Source organism: Mytilus californianus, unplaced genomic scaffold (genome assembly GCF_021869535.1).
Source record: "Mytilus californianus isolate M0D057914Y unplaced genomic scaffold, xbMytCali1.0.p SCAF_9, whole genome shotgun sequence".
Taxonomy (NCBI): Eukaryota; Metazoa; Mollusca; class Bivalvia; order Mytilida; family Mytilidae; genus Mytilus; species Mytilus californianus.
In genome coordinates, this window is record NW_026262745.1 from 36581284 (window position 1) to 36603866 (window position 22583).

The window sequence follows — 22583 nt, forward strand, 5'->3', positions numbered from 1 at the left end:
TGCAAATTCAAAGAATGTGTATCTTTACATTTCAGAGTAATAAAGATTGAGCCAGAATTGATTGATGCTTATTGGCACAGACATTTGCTATATCTGTTACAAGATAAGAAGAAAGAAGCTCTCACTGATCTTAACTTCATCATCAAGAAAAATAAAAAGCATGCTGGAGCTTGGCGATCCAGGTAATTATGATACAGTCAAAGCAGCTATAAAGGTCACATCTATTTAGCAAAAACTTGTCTTGTCAGGTCTCCCTCTTCTTCTTCTATGTCAAAGGTCATCTCTCTTATAAGGTTAGTCTTATCTCCTCTCAAGAGTGACCTTTATATGCAAGTTTTACTGTTTAAGGATGTACTTAGGTGAAATTAGAAAAATCTAGAATTTAAAACTCATTCTATATGTCAGAAGAGCATTAGTTAAGGAACAAAATAAGCTTAAAATATTGATAGATTATGGAGCTCTTTTCGAGATATTTAATTTTTGAAAAATGGCGGGAAAAGGCTCACTCTGACTTTTACCTTATATTTGCGTTAGTATTATTTGGGTCTCAAATCGAAAGAAAAGAAATCTAGAAACTGCTTAAATTTTGGTAAATGACCTTTTATGAGCTATTGAAGTCTTATATGAAAAGAAAAATGGGTGTTATGGGGCAAAATATTTTACCCTGTATCGTAGGAATAAACCAAGGAGTGCGAACATCTGACAAAAATTCCTAAACCCGACCTAAGTACATCCTTAAATTGATTTTAATTCTAAAGCAGAGAGTAATGATGTACTGTTGTTAATGATGCCAACTACAGCTGATGTCATAGAATGAAATTAAATCTATTCCACACACTGAAAAGCTTGATTTTGAACAGAAATAGGTGTGGCCTCATCTTTTTCTAGAACAAACATAGAGGAAGGTAAACAAACATCAGCAAATAAAGTTTTCTCTTATATCTTGCTTGTTGTATTCTATAATCTGCACTCCTGCATTGTGATTTGAAATTGGGAGTAAAAGACTGCAGATTATTTATGCCCATATATGGTAATGACTAATCATCACCCTGATCAATCCATTATATAAGACATATTTTGTCATGTGCAAATTGTTGACACTCCTCTGACTTCTACCACATAAATCAATGAAAAAATATCTACATAACATCAATGCCTAAATATGTATTTAGGTCTTGAGGAAATAGGGATCTTATTTGAATGACAGTTAGCAAATAAAATGATATTTTGTTTTAAAGGGCTGAAATATACAGACAACAAAATAATGTAGACGAGGCCATTATGAATTATAGACAAGCAATTTCACTAAACCCTAGGGATCATGAAGCCTACTTTAGAAGGGCTGAGATGTACGAAAAGGTATGTACAGCAGCGAGTTGTGGTTTAACCATTTAGTTTATATTGCATTTTATGTTAAGCAGTAAAATAAAGTTTTTAACAGTGAGGCATATACAGGACAACTATCTGCAGATATCATGAATTCTTTCTAAAATTGAAATTCCTTTTCATTAATTTTACTCATTACAGATATGCTTTTCAGAACACCTCTAGCTCTTTTACAGACTTGAAAGGAATTTGAAGAATATAAGGCTGTCAGCTGTGATTGTTGTATTTTCATTCTGAATTATCAAATATTGCAATAATGTCTATTTACAGCTTTCTATAAAGTAAAAGATAATTTATATACGGAAATTCAGTTTAAGGGACTTGCATGTATGTCATGGTAACCATGTGTATGGTTTAAAGGAGGACATTTAGCATACTGTATATCGGTACAGATTTAATGTTAACATTTGCCGACCCAGTTCCCCAGCCTGGTCGTGATGGGACTTACTACAAGAAAGTTAACCTTTTTAAGTTGTATACATCCTTTTACCAAATTGTAAATTCAGAAATGTTTTTGATATTTTTATTATTGCATTAAATGTGAATGCTATCAAACACAAATAAGGAGATGTGGTATGATTGACAATGAGACAACTATCTACCAGGGACCAAAGGACATGGAGGTAATCAATTATAGGTCACCATAAAATCTGTTTGAACTCTCTTTTAAAAATTCTAATGGCATTATTTGTATTCAGCATTAAAAAAAACCCACATTATTGTAATAAATTATACATTATCCTATAATCAACATTCGAACAGATAAATGCACATAATTTATGAATTTAAAATATTTGAATGAATACTGTGGATTTGTTTATTTTTATGGGAACCAATTTTTGTGGATTGAGGAAAAAATGTTGTTCTGAGGACTCTTGAATTCATGGTTTTGACAAATTTCTGCATACAAGCCTATTTTAAATTCTTCTTTGTTGAACAGTTGAATTGGTGTTTCACCTTTTATCACGAAATGCACAAAAATTAGAACTCGCTGGAAAATTGTAGATTCTCAATAATTTAATTGAACCGTACTTGTTTTATTTTTAGAAAGGAGACAGTCAGTTGTTAGCTTTAGAAGATTATTCCAAGTGTATCAAGATAAACCCATTGAGAACAGATGCTATATTGAAACATGGACTTTACTATTTTAAAAATGAGTAAGTTAGATTTTTTATTGAATAAATTAAAAAATAAGTATATTTTGAACGTTTTATCCATATTCATATCAACGCTTTATTTTATCCAGAGAAGATCTCACAGAATAAGGAAAAAACTGTTTCAGAAAAAAAGAGACACACATATGAATTCAATTGGACAATTCACCCTAAACTGGTTGTTTGATTTGATGAAGCCTTTCACATTCATGTAGTACTTTTTATGGACATGTGTATGAAGTCAAATTGGTTCGAAATATCCTAAAGGGGAGATAATTGTACTTATCAGGATAATTTGGGAAATTTAAGTCCATCATGATTTTAGGTTAACATGTGGAAAAGTTCCTGAAGACAAACGAAAAGCATGTCATTGGAGTTTTATACGAAGATGATACTTTTATCAGCTTTAAACCTTTGTAAGATCTTGCTCTTCTATTGCTATAAAGTACTACTTATTTATTTCCAGGAGCTGGCACAATGCTATAACAGATTTCACAGACCTTCTTAGAGTAGACCCACTGAATGTTACAGCAAGGATCTACAGGGGACAGGCCAATGCTAAGATGGCTAACTGGAGCCCAGCAGTTGAAGACCTATCAGCAGCTATACATTTAGACCCATTGAGTTGGGAGGCTTTCTACCATAGGGCTTGCATAATTAGAAAGTAAGACTTTCATGTAATTACATATCTTGTTTATTTGTTAAAAAAAAAGTAAGAAAAAACTGTGAAATATTTAACTTTGGAAATACATTTGATCTATGTTGCATTTAAATACTTTTTATGAGTCATTAAATCAACTTGCAACTTAAGTATGGAATGAAGGTAAATTAAAATTTTTATGAGCTATGCAATTTTAATTTTTCTCTGGAGACCAATGTTATTGGTTCATACACAAGTTTAAAGTATATATATTTTATAACTTGTAGAGCACATGCAAAGCGAGCCTTACATGACTACAGTGTATCTTTACTAATTAATGATAGTGATGACAATGTCATGTCATATCTACACAGAGGAATACTATATAACTCAATGCACAGGTAGGAAAGTTTTTTTATATAACCAATGCTGAGGATGCATTTTGATTCGTGGAGTACTAACTTTTGTGAATTTTGTGGGAGAAATGAATCACAATTCAAGTGTCCAAATTTAAAAAAAAAATCTACTAGGTTGTATCATAATTTGGTCAAAACCATAAATTCAAGTATTGAAGAAAATAAATCCACTGAAATGAGTACCCATGAAAATAAATAAATTTACTAAAATGAGTACCCATGAAATAAATAAATCCATAGTATTAGCCATTTTTAGCTCACCTGACCCGAAGGGTCAAGTGAGCTTTTCTCATCACTTGGCGTCCGTCGTCCGTCGTCCGTCGTCGTCGTCCGTCGTCGTTAGCTTTTTACAAAAATCTTCTCCTCTGAAACCACTGGGCCAAATTTAACCAAACTTGGCCACAATCATCATTAGGGTATCTAGTTTAAAAAATGTGTCCGATGACCCCGCCAACCAACCAAGATGGCCGCCATGGCTAAAAATAGAACATAAGGGTAAAATGTAGATTTTGGCTTATATCTCTGAAACCAAAGCATTTAGAGGAAATCTGACATGGGTAAAACTGATTATCAGGTCAAGATCTATCTGCCCTGAAATTTTCAGACAAATCTGACAACCTGTTGTTGGGTTGCTGCCCCTGAATTGGTAATTTTAAGGAAATTTTGCAGTTTTTGGTTATTATCTTGAATATTATTATAGATAGAGATAAACTGTAAACAGCAATAATGTTCAGCAAAGTAAGATCTACAAATAAGTTGTCATGACCAAAATTGTCAGTCGACCCCTTTAGGAGTTATTGCCCTTAATAATCAATTTTTAACAATTTTTCGTAAATTTTTGTAATCTTTTACAAAAATCTTCTTCTCTGAAACTAATGATACAAATTTAACCATACGTGGCCATAATCATTATTAGGGTATCTAGTTTAAAAAATTTGTCCGATGACCCCGCCAACCAACCAAGATGGCAGCCATGGCTAAAAATAGAACATAGGGGTAAAATGCAGTTTTTGGTTTATATCTCTGAAACTAAAGCATTTAGAGCAAATCTGACAGGTGGCAAAAATGTTCATCAGATTTAGATTTATCTGCCCTGAAATTTTCAGACAAATCCGATGACCCGTTGTTGGGTTGCTGCCCCTGAGTTAGTAATTTTACAAAAATTTTGCAGTTTTTTGTTATTATCTTAGATATCATTATAATATCTAATATCTAATACTATTAATTATGATTTTAACCTTATTTTACATGATTTCCAAAGCATCAGTAAATACAGGTGAGCGACACAGGCTCTTGAGAGCCTCTAGTTTAATATTTCATTGTTTTTATGTCGAGCCTGCGACTTTTGTCGCAGAAAGCTCGACAAAGGGATAGTGATCCGGCGGCGGCGGCGTTAGCTAACTTCTTAAAAGCTTTATATTTTAGAAGGTGGAAGGTCTGGATGCTTCATACTTTGTATATGGATGCCTCATGTTACGAAGTTTCCGTCAGTCACATGTCCAATGTCCTTGACCTCATTTTCATGGTTCAGTGACTACTTGAAAAAAAAGTTCAGATTTTTTGTAATGTTAGATTCTCTCTTATTATAAGTAATAGGATAACTACATTTGGTATGTGCGTACCTTGCAAGGTCCTCATGCCCGTCAGACAGTTTTCACTTGACCTCGACCTCATTTCATGGATCAGTGAACAAGGTTAAGTTTTGGTGGTCAAGTCCATATCTCAGATACTATAAGCAATAGGTCTAGTATATTCGGTGTATGGAAGGACTGTAAGGTGTACATGTCCAACTGGCAGGTGTCATCTGACCTTGACCTCATTTTCATGGTTCAGTGGTTATAGTTAAGTTTTTGTGTTTTGGTCTGTTTTTCTTATACTGTATGCAATAGGTCTACTATATTTGGTGTATGGAATGATTGTAAGGTGTACATGTCTAGCTGGCAGGTGTCATCTGACCTTGACCTCATTTTCATGGTTCAGTGGTCAAAGTTAAGTTTTTGAGTTTTGGTCTTTCTTTCTAATACTGCATGCAATAGGTCAGCTATATTTGGTGTATGGAATGATTGTAAGGTGTACATGTCTAGCTGGCAGGTGTCATCTTACCTTGATCTCATTTTCATGGTTCAGTGGTCAAAGTTAAGTTTTTGAGTTTTGGTCTTTTTTTCTAATACTATATGCAATAGTTCAACTATATTTGGTGTATGGAAATATTTTATGATCTATATGTCAGTTACGCAGGTTTTATTTGACCTTGACCTCATTTTCAAGGTTCATTGCTCAGTGTTAAGTTTTTGTGTTTTCGTCTGTTTTTCTTAAACTATAAGCAATAGGTCAACTATATTTGTTGTATGGAAGAATTGTTAGCTGTACATGCCTGCCTAGCATGGTTCATCTGACCTTGACCTCATTTTCATGGTTCATTGGTCAATGTTTAGTTTACTTGGTTAATGTTAAGTTTATGTGACAGTTGTAATAAAGCTTTATATTTAGGACTATCAACATAATATCAATGATTAGTAAAGAAGGCGAGACATTTCAGCGTGTGCACTCTTGTTGTGTTTTGGTCTGTTTTTCTTATACTGTATGCCATAGGTCTACTATATTTGGTGTATGGAATGATTGTAAGGTGTACATGTCTAGCGGGCAGTGTCATCTGACCTTGACCTCATTTTCATGGTTCAGTGGTCAAAGTTAAGTTTTTGAGTTTTGGTCTTTTTTTCTAATACTATGTGCAATAGTTCAACTATATTTGGTATGTGCGTACCTTGCAAGGTCCTCATGCCCGTCAGACAGTTTTCACTTGACCTCGACCTCATTTCATGGATCAATGAACAAGGTTAAGTTTTGGTGGTCAAGTCCATATCTCAGATACTATAAGCAATAGGTCTAGTATATTCGGTGTATGGAAGGACTGTAAGGTGTACATGTCCAACTGGCAGGTGTCATCTGACCTTGACCTCATTGTCATGGTTCAGTGGTTATAGTTAAGTTTTTGTGTTTTGGTCTGTTTTTCTTATACTATATGCAATAGTTCAACTATATTTGGTGTATGGAAATATTTTATGATCTATTTGGCAGTCACGCAGGTTTTATTTGACCTTGACCTCATTTTCAAGGTTCATTGCTCAGTGTTAAGTTTTTGTGTTTTGGTCTGTTTTTCTTAAACTATAAGCAATAGGTCAACTCTATTTGTTGTATGGAAGAATTGTTAGCTGTACATGCCTGCCTAGCATGGTTCATCTGACCTTGACCTCATTTTCATGGTTCATTGGTCAATGTTTAGTTTACTTGGTTAATGTTAAGTTTATGTGACAGTTGTAATAAAGCTTTATATTTAGGACTATCAACAAAATATCAATGATTAGTAAAGAAGGCGAGACATTTCAGCGTGTGCACTCTTGTTTCATGTAACATGAAATTAAGGAGATGTGATATGCTTGCCAATGAGACAACTATCCACCAGAGTCCAAAGGAGGTAGATGTAAGAAACTACAGGTCAACTAACAATAACCACTGAATTACAGCCTCCTGACTTTTGACAGGAACACAAAGAATGTAACTCCACTTCAAAACCTTTGTTTTCAGTGAAAACACTGATTGCTGCTATATAGCAGTTTTTTCATCACTGATTTTAAAGGTTTAAGGTTTTATTTGTTCTTTTGGTACAAATATACAGATATTTACCTTTACTAGCCCAATTTTTTTTTGACTGATATTCGCTAAAAAGAGTTCAGATGAAACTTGGAATGTAGTAGCATTAAATTTCAACTGGATCTCTGAAAAAAAATTTGGGGCCCAGCTGGCCCCTGGATAAAAAGGGTTAAGTTTAGTCCCTGTACATTTGTGATCAAAAAAGCTAAATTGGGCCTTAACAGGAGATATTTGTATTTACAAAAAGAATGTTGCTGTTCCAATGACAATAACCCACAGCTCTTATTTTGTTTACAAGCAGTAAACTATTTTAAAAAAAATTGTTTAAATGTGAGAAACTATTGTATAAATGGTACTAAGTGATGTCTTATAGTTAAGAAAAGTTTCCTTAGTATTTTCTTTGTGTTTCAGATATGAAGATGCTATCCCTGACTTTGAGAGTGTACTGAAGTTACGAAAGGATGTGGCCTGTGCTCATGTCAACCTTGGTCTAATATTTATGAATCATTATGAAAATTACCACAGGTTTGAGATTAAAAGACTTCTGTTATCTTCTTTTAGAACTATATATCATTTTTTAGGAATTCTTACTTGTGATATAATGAAACATGTTTATATTTTTTTCTCTCAAAGAAATAAGACTTGGCAAACAGCATTGGAAATATTTATTGTTGCCCAAATTTTCAATTTGTCATTTGTTTTTTTCTGATAATAATTCTGATGAATGATCTACAAAGCCTGTAAGAAGCATTTATTTTTAACTGTAAGATTTGAATAAACTTTAATAGTAAGAAATTTTATATTAAAAGTTGGATGTTTGATCTTATATAAAAAGGATTCATATGTGAATGTGTGAAGCAAACTCCTTTTCAGTGGTCAATACTGTTAAGCCTATCATAATAGTTTTTTCCAAAATCTTATAGCTATTGAAATGAAATTCCATTGAACAATTATGATTTCATTAGTAAACATCTTTTTTTATCAAAATTAATAAAATAAAGCATGATTTACTGATTAATAGTTTTGGTTTTGATAAAGTTAGATGTTAGTTCCTGTATGTTAAAATATTTATCTATGAAACTCTTAAAAAAATACTTAAATTACATTCTCATTAATTTATTTTACAGAGCGATAAAGAAATTCACTGCTGCCATCAAAGTAGATCCTACATATGTTAGAGGTTATGTATGTCGAGGAGAAGCTTATCACAAAATACATGAAGTAAGTCAGTTTATTTTGGGCCCTCAGTGCTCGAGTGGTCTAAGGAGTTCATCTACTGTATCACTAGCCTGTCAACACTGATAAAGAGAGTTCTAACACTGCATGTGGAAGGTTCATTTGGTTCTTTTTAAATTGACTAAATTTGTTAGTTTTTCCTGCCAAGGCATTCAGGCTTCCTCCATCAATAAAAACCAATTGCCATGATATAGCCAATAGTGCTGAAAGTGGCATTAAACACCAACAATCAATCAATCATTTTGAGACAGCATTTCAGAAACACATTAAACCGAGAGGATTTTCTAATTCATCATGCCATGAACTCTGAATCTATAAAACATGTTTTAATATAAGTTACCTCCCCTTGAGAAGTACCAATTTCTTATTATCGTTGACTCTTCTCTTGCAATATCTCAGTGCTGTCAACAAGGATGGGGAATAACTGAAATTCCATTCTAATTTTAGATTGAATTGAGGATTTACTAATTGTCTTAACAAATAGAGATAACGGATAAACCTTTTTGCAAATTGACATTTAAAGTTGTATCCAGATATGAAATAATGGCAAAACTACTTATTATATTTATTCATGTCATCTTGTGAACTACATAGTTACAGAGTGTATTTTGAATTTAAGGAGGATTCAATTGTTATGGATGACTAACTGTTAAAAGTATTCTTTAAACATGATAATTGTTTACCCATGAAACAGATAATATAAGTTCTATTTAACTTTTTTTGTCCTGTGTCATATATTTTTATTTGGGCTATGATAGATGCATAGTGATTTGATGGTGAATTAAAGTGCAATAGAATGTGTGTTTTTTACCAGTAAATTGAATGTCTTCCTTTATTTCAGTTGAAACAAGCTTTGAGTGATTTTACTAAAGCTATTCACTTGAGACCAGATGTACACCATTACTATATGTACAGGGTAAGTGGGATAACAGTAGACTGGTACAAGTAGGATACAAATAGACTGGTACATTATCTGAAATATTTTCAACATGCTTGAATATAGCTTGGTATTAAGTATCACAAAATTTACATCCGACAAAAATTATTTTTTCTCAGGTATTAACAGCCAAATTTATCTTAATTCCGTCTATACATTACATTTTTACATAGGAATACACATTTTATGTCCTTAACTTGTTATAACAAACATAAGGTTACAAGATCTTTCTGGTGGAAACACGCTCTATATTCTGCTCCTTTAAGGTTGCTGTTATAAACATTAGTTGTTTGATTGAAAAGAGATTTGGGAAAAACTCACCCAAAACTGTATAATAGAACGAAGAACATTCAAAACTCATGAACAGTACCTTAGGACAAACACACACATTTTACTGACAAGCATAATTAATTTCATTATTTCTGTTGCAGGGACAACTAGTGTTGGAGATGGGTAATTTGGAACTGGCAGCTTTCTGTGTCAGGTAATGATGAGATTTCTAGTTATTTATCATGTTTATAGATTATATAGAAACCTAGATACAGTTTTATGTTGCCTTTTTAGATAGTTAATGGGTTTATTTTTATGAATGGATAAAATAGAATTTTAGTAGGATAATTTTATATAGAATAGTGGGGGAATGTGTAACTCCTACATTGTATTCCATTTTGATAATCTTCAGATGTGGGAGACACACATTCTTATTTTAATATATTTATTAGCAGTGTTCTTTCGATTTGTTCTGTAACTAATATGAACCTTAAATTTTAAAATGGCATCTTGTTCTCATCATATTGAAGAAAAAAATATGTATGCTCATCTATTCAACTATTTCATCATATAATTGGCTGTGTTCTCAGGATGTTTGTATATGGCCAAGATCGACAAAAAGAATTGAGAGTGATAAATATGCTAAGAGGGTAATTTCCTAAAGCACCATTTGTCCATAAATCATCACAATTTTTACATGAATTTACAATATTTGAATTGCACATGTTTGTTTAACAAATAATTTTGATATTTCAGCTTTAATTATCTTTTCCCTACCATAACTAATTGTTCCAGCTTTCCACCAAATCAGACTAAAAAAAAAATCCTTTTTAAAATCAAATTGTTTAAAACTTTCACAGGTTCATTAGCATACATGCAGATTCTCCAAGTTGAATTTCATGGAATATACTTAGTGGAAATAAGGATTGTTTCTGCTACTAGTGAAAAAAAAAATATAAAAGAATTGAAAAAAAATAAGTTTCAATATGACGTAATTTGAGTATGTTTGTTTTCCTTGACCGCCATGTTGGAGGTGAAACTGGTTTGTTTTGTTATTTGATTATCCAAATTAACACATAATGTATAATGACATCTGAGAAGAGATCCTTACTAGATCGTCTGAGAAGAGATCCTTACTAGATCGTCTGAGAAGAGATCCTTACTAGATCGTCTGAGAAGAGATCATTACTAGATCGTAGTGATGAATTACCAATTATGCAAGGCTTATACAATTTACTAGTAAAAGTGTTCAGAAAACAACCTTTTTCTCGTTGTCTGTATAACACATCAAATTTGGTTGATTGATGAAGGAATTTTTGCAGGTTGACCACCAAGGGAAATAACTCTTACTCAAATTGTATCAATCCAAAAACTATCTATACATATAGATTAATTGATTGATAGCTGTTTTCCTCTTAGCAATGCAGTCAGAAGATTTTACAGCAAGTCATTAAACTGAAAAAATGTATTTCTTACAACTGAAACAGTTAAATATAGTATAATACATACAGTTTTGCAAAAAAAGGAATTCGAAATGAAGACATTTATATAATTTTTTCTTAGGAGTCAAGAAGTAATGATGTAAGATTGTGAACTCTGCAGGGACATATGGGATATATTCTATAAATAGGCAGTGTTCAAAATAACAGTTCCAACTAAATTAGAAAAATATTTTATTATGAATATTTTAAATTGTTCAATTGGTTATGTTTCTAGGCAATGAGATAACATTTGGAACTGACATTTCTCTACATGTATTGTAAGATTAAAATTTACTTCCAAAAAATCATTTCAAGAAGAGGAAATTTGAAATAAAGTATCAAGAACAATACCAATGTTATTTTGAACACTGCATCTTTAAATTCTCATACTGAAAAGAAAAATATACTGAAAACTTCTTCAAATCTGCTTATATGCCATTCTGTGATAATCAGAACCAAAACAAACTCTTGTCTGCATTACAGGAATACTAATATATTTTACTACTATTTCATAGCATCTATAGGCAAGTCCTCTGCACTTAAAATCTAAAATTATTATCAGTAACACTGTTATATTAACAATGTATTACAAACTTGTATAATCACAACCTTCTTACTTCCTTCTTAATTATAAACTATTAATCATCTCTTATTCCTAAACAGTTAGCTAATGCTTGTTTCTTTTACTCATTTCTTATTTCAGAATACTTACTTAAAAGTTTGTTTCTATTACCGATATATTATGTAACTCAAAATTTTACTTAAAAAATGTTTTGTAACTTAAATTGTACTTAAATGGTTTTTGCTGTTAAATTTACAAAATGTCACATATCATAAAATTGAGAATGGAAATGGGGAATGATACATAGATTTGATTTGTTTGGTAAAATGAGCAAGTCAAAGTCTGTACATATAGTATATCTGTTTCTCTAATTCTAAGCCAATTTATCCTTTTCTTGACCGGTTATTTAATCAATGTGTTGTTTGTTTGATCTCAGTTCTTCATTGGTCAAAATTCAATTATGATGTCAATTTTCTTGCTTTCCTCTGACTTTCCTATTGTGACGTCACAAAAAAAAGGCAACCATATCTGATTATGTTACATAGAAAGAACACATCATTTTGCAGATCATTGGAAAAGGAGACTCAAGTTTGTCTGCATATTGTCTAAAAATCATTAGAGAAACAGATTCCACCACCAAATCTCGTGCATTATATTTCTCCACTCTCTACAGTTAAATTTTAAATAATTAAAATGTTCTGAGAGTCTGCCTTTTTTTCCATCTGGAGAAATATCTTATCAAATTCAATGCAGTGGTAGAATCTATATTTATACATAATTCTTCTCTTGTTATTTTCATATATATATTTTATATGTTATCTGTGCACTTTTGCAAACAGACAATGATAGGTTAAGCACCAGAAGGATAGAGGATTTCGGATTTTGAATTGTTTACAATATTTAGCATTGGGGACACATGATAAGTTTGAAGCAAATGTTAAAGTCTTCAATCCCTTAAAAGAACTTAGAATGGATAATTGGACCCTTATGAAAAAATCAATTAATTTCAATCATTATGTATTATGATAAACTAATGTAATTGTTAATTTTAAGTTGTTTTACATTATTTTGACTCTTAATGGAGAAAGTGTCTTTGTACAGAGCATGAATGGTGCAGTTTAAAGAGTATTCTCAGTATTCTATAGTACGTAAAGGAGGGGGATGGATTGCTGTAGTCATCTGTTGTAAAGGGCTATTTATCATATCCTAGATAACAACATATATTTGTACATGTAATTAGTATAATAATTTCAGAAGCTTATTCATATTATATAAAAGCTATGATATATTAAAAATTTTGAAATATAATGAGACTATTAAGATAAATTTGGTTTGATTAATTTTGCAGACATGCTTCAGAATTAAGTACAGATTCTTCATTAGGACAGATGCCAACACAACAAGCAGTTGTTCAGTCATTCTTGAAAAATTACAACAAGGTGAGATTTTAATAAGAAAATTTCGTATTAAAAAAACAAGTTGTTTTTTTTTGTTAACAAGTTGAATCATAAATGTTATTTGAGAATGGATTCTAAAGTGAAAATATGAACTGATTAATAATTCAACACTGTGTAATAACAGCCAAGCAAGCTGTGTCAGTACAGTTTATGTTTGTGTAAGGTATTATCAAAAAATTTTAACCTTTTATTTTGACAGGCAATAGATGCATTGGAAGCAGCCACAAGAGTCCAGCCAGTACCTTCAATGTTTATGTTACTTGGTAAAACACAGATGAAGGCTAAGGAATTCTTAAAGGCTATAGAAAGTTTCAATAAAGCATTGGAACTATATGTAAGTTTTTCTTGTGATAGAAAATTATATTCCGGTATTGATGTTTCAATTTGAATCTATAAAAGTGATGGCATTTTATAATGTTTTAAAAATTGTCTAGAAGTGCTGAAATATAGAACTTTATTTAATTAAGATGCTTTATAAGTATGTTTTGAAAATTATACACATTAATTTTAAACGGATGGTTGATGGTTGATATGAATGTTATAGTTAATCTTTCTTATCATACTCGAAAATTGTTCAAAATAAAGTATTCAGGTTGTAATTATGAAGTTTTTTTAAATGAGAAAATTCCTATCTCTGATTTAAAAAACCTTTCTCTGCAATATTATTACACATTCTTTAAATAACAAGTTGCTTTGATTTTATAATAATTGTTGAAATTTTCTGTACAGTCTTTTATTGATAGAGTAAGTAACCACTGGTACTAATAAACCCTTTCAGCAGCTGTTTTAATGAAGATATATATATATATATACTCTGTTGATTAGTGAAATTTTGAATTTTGTAAAATTGCTGATTCTTATTGACAACCATTCATGTTCATTTTCTAGAAAAGGATTGATGGGACAATTTAAAAAAAAAAAAAACGTGTGGGGGAGGGGGTGTAGGGGAGGGAAATAGAAATAGGGGTTATACACTTTTATTGTTGAGCACAAATATTCAATTTTTAATCAGTAATTCTATAATTGAATAAGAATTAAAATTCTTTCCCAAATTTCTATACAATAGAAATCTGCGGCAATTACCTTCTAAAAAGGAATAATTATTTTTGTAAAGAGAAGCTCTTACTTAGATAGCTGACTTTGTAATTCAATATGAACCTTTAAAGTTCTTTTGAATCAGCTCTGTACTTCAGTATTTTATCTCATGCACATATATCTCATGAAAATATGTACCATGTAAATATTGCTCATGCACATGTTTCATGCACACATATCATATAAATGTATTCTTTTTAACAAATATTTATTCAATGAACTGGAATTTATATCTGCTGTAGGTATTGTCTGATTTAGACAAAATCATGTATGATTTTTTATATTTTATTTATAGCCTTGGTTGCATAAAAATACCGTGATTTCCCAATGAAATAAAAAATGAAAATTTCACATGTGAAATAAATCTGACAATTTTACTCCTTTGACCTCATACAACAATGAGTTTTGTCAAGACATTGCTTCAAAACGAATTGGGGAATACGTAGAAAAAGACAAAGTTCCTTTTAGTTTTATATATCCATTAAAAAGCCCATGGTCAATGTTATTAAATGAATAACTAATCATAGAATTCTAATATTGAAAAATATTGAACTCATGACGAAACAACACTGACTATTAGCTCATGCATTACAGACATTCGTGAATTAATGTGTTGTTCGGTCACTGGTTGAATATTTTTCTTAATTTGAATTCTTTAATTATTTATTCTATAATAATAAAATAACACTTTTAGATATACACTTTATTGAATCTGAAATGACTGTCATACAATTGGGAGGATTGGCACGCTATAAAAACTGGTTAAACCAACCACTTTCATTTAAAAAGTGTGTTTAGCAAGTCAAGACTATATGTTGAGTTTTCCATTACAATCAATGCCTTTAATATACCATAATTAAGCCTGTCAAAATCATTATTTAGACTAACAGAGTGTTTATCTAAGACTAAGCTAGGTTTGTAGTTTAAAAATCTGTGATGAATGCAAATATATATATGTTTGATGTTGTAGTATGTGTATTTTTACTGTGTGTTATCTATATCATATCAACAATTGTCATAGGTCAAGCTAGAGAAAATGGTAAGAATTGGGAATGTATCAACTATATACGTATATAAACATTTCTAGCATTGAGATGCAGGGAATTCAGTGGTGCATGACACGCTTCGTTTCCTTTGGTTAAAAAAATAGTACTTTTACATCAATTTTGCACATAGAACTATGGTTTAGTCAGGTTAAAATAGAATGAGGTTATGGGAGCAGAGCATGATATTTTTATGACATATATACTGGAAAGGTGAAATAGATCGCATTTTTTGTTGCAATTGGTGGGAGTTTTTGCATTTAGAATATTTATTAAGAATCATGGCAAGAAAAGTATTAGGAAAAATTGGGAAATAAACATGAAAAAAACAATTTTGGAATTTTGTTATGATATGGAATGTTTGTATCAGATATTCTGATATTATGCTTTAATAAAAGTAAGCTATTTCTGTTAAGAGTTAAAGTATAAAAGGTGTAAAATAGATGCCAATAGACGGTTACTCATCAATGACAACTGGGCAAGAAAAGTCCACAATCTGAAGGTCACTATAGGGCTTCCAAGAATGAGTAAATGTTATTGTAAGTTGTAGATAAATAAGAAAATACAAATGTAAAACAAACCACCATTAAAAACCTAAATCTATGAAGTTAAAAATAAGAAACAAAGAATAGAAAGGCCATGACGACCACATGGCGACCACATGACTACAAGTTCCTACTGAAGGAATACATGTGGTCCTAGACATAAAAGAATGTCTGATTGAGCTTTTGATGCTTTTCTTTATCTTTCTCATTCTGTATATCAAGAATTGTTTGATTTATATGATTTATGCTAAGATTATATGTGAAGCATTTAAGCATGTTACCCAATATTACAGTTTCAAAATCTTTATTCTTCATAATACTCTGTTCTTTACTTTATTATTAAAATTGCTAGAGAGCATATGTATTTTGCTTCTGCATGTAAAATTGTGGGAAATTCAAAGTTGAATGTGTTTATTTTTCAGATATTTAATTTTTACTGATATTCAAATGTAATGTGAATTTTTTTCTGCTTGAAAGAAACAGCTTCATTTACTTTATTCTGGCAGTTAGATTGTTTACAGGAAATTGTGAATTTTCATAACATGCAAATAATTATAACTTGCCAACATGGTTTGATACTTTTATACACTGTGATCAGTTTCACAAAAAAATCTCACAACTAAAATTGATCGTAAGTCATGAACAGTTCAGTATACTTACGATCAGCTTTAGTCGTAAGTATTTTTGTGAGACTGATAACAGAATAGTTGTAAACACTGATTTATACTTTCTAAGGGAATAAATAAGGATCTGGATGGGGTTTACAGAGTGGAGAATAACAGGCAGAAATGAAAAAAAGAATAGAAAAAAACTCAGATTGGAATGGACAGAAAAAGACTTTAACTCAGTGATTTAGCACAAAATTTCAACCAGATAATGAGTTTAGGCCAAAATTACAGCAGCCAAAAATTCTTTATTTGTAAAGGTTGTAGCCTTTTATTTTTACAATTTGCTATACTAGTATAAAACTAAATCTGTCAGCGATGAAACAAGAGAATCAGGTTAGATAAACCTAACACTTTTTCATTTTGCCTAAGCATTCATTAGCATATTTTGAACATCTAATGAGGTAAATGATGTGCTTATTTAAGTAAACATTAGAATAATACAAATGATTGTTTTTTATAATTTCTTTTATTAGGTGTATTTACACGTATGTAAAAAACAACATATTAAAGCATTTTTATACCGTGACCTTCTTGCCTAACATATATTTTTAGGCACTAATGCAAAACCATAAGCTTAAATTTAGTCCATTCATTAGGATATTCAATAGGATTAAAGATAATGTTAATAAAAGTCCAGCTTGTCCAATCCTTTTTGCCTCTTTTTGTTTTTGGTTGCAATTCCTAGTACATGTAGTTTGAAGATCCCCTGAGAATGAAAAAGCTTGAAATAGCCTTTTTAATAGTACTTCCCATCTTGGAAAACATGTTGTACACCAGGAAATTTTTGTGCTGATTTATATTTAGAGAAATTAGAGATATATCCCTATTTGCATAGTTATAGTTAATGTATTAGCAATTCTCTTTGTCAACTGCAATATGTGTTTATTTAATGACAGTTTGGCTAGCACCTTGAACACTTGGGGCAAAATTTTTTTTTTTAAAATTGACCTATAAACACCAAATTCTAGTTGTTATTGATATCAGTTTGTCCTTATTTGTATATTGATAAATATTGCCACAATTTAGATTCATTAATAAAAATTCAAACTTGTTCAGCATCATCTCAATATTTAGTGATTTCCCTAATTATTTATGAGCTGATGATATGAAAAATATTTTGAAGATGCTTGTTTATTGGTTATTTGGAAAATGTTACTGTGGATTCATTTATTTTTTATTGGTATCGATTTTCAAGGATTAAGAAAAAATTATATTTTCGTAGATTTTTGATTTCATGGTTTTGCCAAAGTCTGCAAAGAAGTCTATAGAAAGTTGAACTTCATGGAACATTTGTGGTTAACCTACACCTATGAAATCCACCAATAACTATTATAATGAATCCATGGTAACTACTGCCACATTTTGATTACATATTGCATTTTTTTAAATTTGATTTGAAATTTTTATATATATATAAAAAATAAATATTCCTCTACTATAATTTCTTGCAGATTTTATGTGTTGGTATTTTCAGATCTGTTGTAAACTGTTTTGTTTTTAATGAGGTGAATGGTATCAAACACTTGTAACGTCAGCATTAAACTAATTATTTTACATTGCATGTAATTTCAGAAACCTTGGAGAACTGGTGATCCATGGCCAAAGGAAGCTGCTGAGGCTCATTTCTTGATAGGAATGTGTAATATAGAACTGAAGACATATATCAGAGCACTAGAAGCATTCTCTGAAGCTATCAAACTCAATGCTAACTATCCCGATGTAAGTATACGCCCTTGGTTTGTAGATTGCTGTATCAGACACTAGTTATGATATATCTCTGAAATACTGATTCCCCCAAAAAAAATATAAAAGGGAATGCTGTTTTAGGGACTGGTGTTTTGACCTATTATATAGTAAGGGGGAATTTATAATTTTAAAATATTTAATTAAAAGGGGACTAATATTTGCAACACAAACTTCCATTTCAATAATTGCTCAATACTGTTTTTTTTCAGGCATTGTACCAGAGGGGAGTGACCAGGATGAAGCTGAATCAATTATCCAAAGGCATCCATGACTTCAACAAAGCTTTGGCTAAGAATCCTAAGATATTCCAGGCATATCTGAGTAGAGCTTGCTATTATGGGATGAAGAAGAACTACACTAAAGCTATATTAAGCTGTAATGAGGCTATCAAGTTACAGCCTCGAAGTGTTAGAGCATATTTGTATAGGTAAAGTAAAAAAATAAGACAATTTATTGGGCTACAGTTCAAATTCCTAAAATTCTTAATTATACCCCCACTTTAAAAAAAAGTGGGGGTATACTGTTTTACCTCTGTCCGTCCGTCCGTCCCATGAATATTTTTCGTCGCATCTTTCTTAGGAACTACATTACAAGGATTTCTGAAATTTGGTTTCAGGGTTTATATGATTCAGCTTAACGTGTGATGCGTTTTCAGATTCATCACTCGACAACTTCCTGTTTACCTTATACTTTTAGTGGGGCGGGGGTATCATTAATGAGCAGTAGCTCACAGATTCACTTGTTTTATTTTAAAAAGATGGAGATTATCTGTGATTTCAATCAGGATTATCTCACTAATCATTAACACTTATTTACTTATTATAACAGGATATTTGTTGATTTACTTAGCCCTAAATATTTTGATAAAACATGAAATTTTAAAGTATTTTAAATTCAATTCTGAAATTTTGGACATCACTTTAAGAAATCATTTGCTATACAAGTACATTATTTTCTCAAAATTTGCAGAGGAAGGCTGATTTTCAAAGAAATTTATTGAATTCTGTACCTGCATCCAGGTTTTGTTGTTATCATGTGATCAAACTATAGTGCACTATCATGTGATCAAACTATAGTGCACTATCATGTGATCAAACTATAGTGCACTATCATGTGATCAAACTATAGTGCACTTTCCTCTGTTCTGTCACTCAGTGAACTGTAACAGATAATTTATTAGTAATATGAGAGGTAAATTATCAATCCCTTTATTTTCAATGTCTTTTTTTCAGAGGGGCTTTGAAGTTCCACATAAAAGCTTATGATCTAGCTATCAGAGACTTGACAACTGCTACCAGTATAGATAGCCAGTGTGCTCTAGCTTACTTCAACAGGGCTGTATGTTTCCAGGAGAAAAAGGATTGGCAAAAGGTTTGTACCAGTAGTTGAAAATGCTACAGTTTATAGTTAATGTGTACTCTACATTACATTATATTACATAGCAGGTCTGTGTTTCAGCAAAAGGAAAAATAATTGTAAAAAGATAGAACTAAATAGTGAACTTTTACTCTCAATAGAAAAACAAAGGATATGGGGTATCCATCCATGACACTAAATCAGTAAATGCACAGCAAAAAACACTCAAAAGCAAAGGAACAGCACTTTTATTGCTGTTCTTCATCTCAAAGTCACAGTGAGACCTTCAACACAGAGCCAACAAATTCTTATTATATGTAATAGGGCTTTATGTTGCCTTATGTTACCAGAAGAAAACATATTGGTAACATAAGTAAGGCTGTGCAGTTGATTCATGTATGAGAGATATATTTGATCAAGTGAAAAGGATTGGCAAAATATACATAGGGAGAAACAGAAACTACCAGTGGTGTCACTCATACAAGCTATATTTTATCACAGGAAACAATTGACAAAAGATGAGTATGATTTGATAAATGTTTAAGCAGATAAAATAAAAAAGGGTACAAAACATACTTATGTGGAATTCAACTAAAGTGATAACATCTTATCTTGAAGAAGGATTGATTAATTTATTGATTGATTGATTGATTGATTGTTTGATCCTCAATGCCACAGTAGCACATGATGGCTATATATTGATATGCATTATATAGTGTAATTGTTTTCCCTATTTATTTGAACCAGTCATAAATCCTAAACAAACTTTACCAATTACAATCGCTCATAAACCATATGACCTTTTGATAAACACAGATGTGAGGTTTACATCAGTGTTACAGCAATCCACCAATACAAAAACCAAGAACAAAAGACATCTACATGTCTGCTACCAGTTTGCAAGTTTTTTGATAAATTGTGAAATTATTTTTTTAGGCTCTCTATTGACATTTAATTTCTTATCTTCCCTTTTTAGGCTTTGACAGACTATGGTATTGTTCTGTTACTTGGTGCTGATTTACAACTAAAGGTAATGTCAGTTGTTGGTCATGTTTATTTATTCTACTATTCAACAACTGGGCTTTGGTTTATTTTATTTCATTATTTTTTTGGAGGGGGGATTTAACTTTATGGTTTTTGTAGAAAAAAATGAGTCTTTCAAAATTATCCTTCAAGTATAATTGTCTTTGGTAATTAAATACAAAATAATAAAAGGGAATAGGTTTAAATGGCCATTAATTATTAAAATATTGGATTTAGGAGAAATTGTTTAATTCCTTGGCTTAAGTATTAAAAGATTTCAAGTATTTTATGTATTAGTATTATATTCAAACAGCGTCCTAGTGAAATTGAAGAGGAAACTAGAAAAAGGTTTCAGGTGTGTCAATAAAATGTTGTATATTACTAAGACAGTAAATCTTTAATGTGTTGAGATTGTTCATTAAGAATTTAAATATTCAATGGGAATATTTATGTGTATATGTTCTAATTATGGTGATGGGTTACAATACAAGAAATGATTATACTGTAATGTGAGCTTATTAAGGGAGGTAGCCAGGGTAATTGTAGTAGATTGTAGCATTAGTTTCATGGATTGTGTTGATTTTGATAATATTTTCTGATATTCTCTAATCACTAACTGGACAGGTATTTTGTTCCAAAAGACTTTTGGAGGATTAATATATAAACTGTATTCCTATTAGATCTCTCTAATTAAGTCCACCATGGAGTTGAGCCCACAAAAAAATAATTGTACTCATAGAATCATTTCAAGACCTGAGATTTCGAAGATATCCAATGTTCCCACCTTACCAGTATTTGGGAGTAAACATTGTATGATATGCAGTCAAAACCCTATTGTCACTGGTGTGATAACTTCTAAGACTCATCTCTACCTTTGAGAGTTCAAACAACATAGTGCAGTGAGGTGAACATTCTTTAGGTCATATAATAAGTCAAGCAATTGATTTATTATATATACTCAGATATACAACTTTATAGGTTTGATAAGATCTTCACATTTAATTACCATTACCACACTTTCACTCAAGTTGTGATAATTCTCACCTTACTAAGGTGTTAACAGGTATGGTCATTTCCCCCCATTAAAAAGCAAAATATAAAACAGCCATACTTTTTTTTGATAGAAATTGTAAAAGTCAGCGAAATCTCACAAAAGCCCCTATAAGAAGACAAATAACTCAACATATCCATTTTTCATTTGGTTATAATATTTTGAAATGTTTGATGGTTGCTGCTTTTTGTAAGAAAATATACCAAATTCATTTAGCAAAAGGTAATTTCTAGTAATAAACAATGAAAGTTGTAAAGTCAGCTTCTTTAACAAGCATCTATAAAGAAAAAGTGTTGAAATTATTTAAAATATCATTCTGAGAACTGCTTAACCGTCAACTGATTGTTGAAGCAATGTCTGATTTATAAGTATTTATAAAGCATTTTGTTTATAGGTGCTGATCAATAGAGGTTTGTTATATTTTGAGAGGAAGGATTACATTAATGCTTTATATGACTTCAAACTAGCTGCTAAGATAGAACCAAATGATCATAGAATTCTACATACTCTTGGATTATGTTATCACAAGTAAGTATCATTTTGCAGATGTGTTGTTCATTGCAAATTGCGGATAGTTTGAACTTTTACAACACTCATTGTACAAATGTACTAGGAAACTTTTGTCAAATTTTTCTTGGCTTCTAAGGGAATGATTTTATATTTGGTCTGCACCTTTATAATGGTGAGTAGTAGAGGAAAGCATTTTTTACATCTGCAGTGCAGCCACTTCCTGTTTGCAGATAGTTTGATATTTTACAACATCCATTGTACAAGAAAATGTGTTGTCAAAATTACCTGGGCTTCAATGAAAGGGAAGTCCAGTTATGCTTCAGTATACATGTGACCTCAATCAATTGCATGGAGCC

At 31.2% G+C, this 22583-nt stretch overlaps 1 protein-coding gene across 14 annotated transcripts in view; it reads left to right on the plus strand.

Annotated features, from left to right (window-relative positions):
- LOC127715623 (uncharacterized) overlaps window positions 1–22583 on the plus strand; it is a 65743-nt gene that overhangs the window by 36244 nt on the left and 6916 nt on the right. For 6 of the 14 annotated variants that reach the window (XM_052221715.1, XM_052221714.1, XM_052221717.1 and 3 more), the window contains 19 exons: window positions 36–182; window positions 1239–1359; window positions 2434–2543; window positions 3007–3204; window positions 3468–3581; window positions 7659–7772; window positions 8375–8468; window positions 9325–9399; window positions 9852–9904; window positions 10281–10340; window positions 13082–13172; window positions 13390–13524; window positions 15307–15324; window positions 18114–18260; window positions 18497–18714; window positions 19520–19658; window positions 20620–20673; window positions 20980–21021; window positions 22112–22245. In XM_052221715.1, coding sequence (XP_052077675.1) covers window positions 36–182; window positions 1239–1359; window positions 2434–2543; window positions 3007–3204; window positions 3468–3581; window positions 7659–7772; window positions 8375–8468; window positions 9325–9399; window positions 9852–9904; window positions 10281–10340; window positions 13082–13172; window positions 13390–13524; window positions 15307–15324; window positions 18114–18260; window positions 18497–18714; window positions 19520–19658; window positions 20620–20673; window positions 20980–21021; window positions 22112–22245 — 2064 coding nt within the window. Of the gene's footprint in view, window positions 1–35; window positions 183–1238; window positions 1360–2433; window positions 2544–3006; window positions 3205–3467; window positions 3582–7658; window positions 7773–8374; window positions 8469–9324; window positions 9400–9851; window positions 9905–10280; window positions 10341–11253; window positions 11272–13081; window positions 13173–13389; window positions 13525–15306; window positions 15325–18113; window positions 18261–18496; window positions 18715–19519; window positions 19659–20619; window positions 20674–20979; window positions 21022–22111; window positions 22246–22583 lie in introns of all 14 variants that reach the window. The other 8 variants (XM_052221720.1, XM_052221725.1, XM_052221723.1 and 5 more) reach the window with 6 other exon arrangements.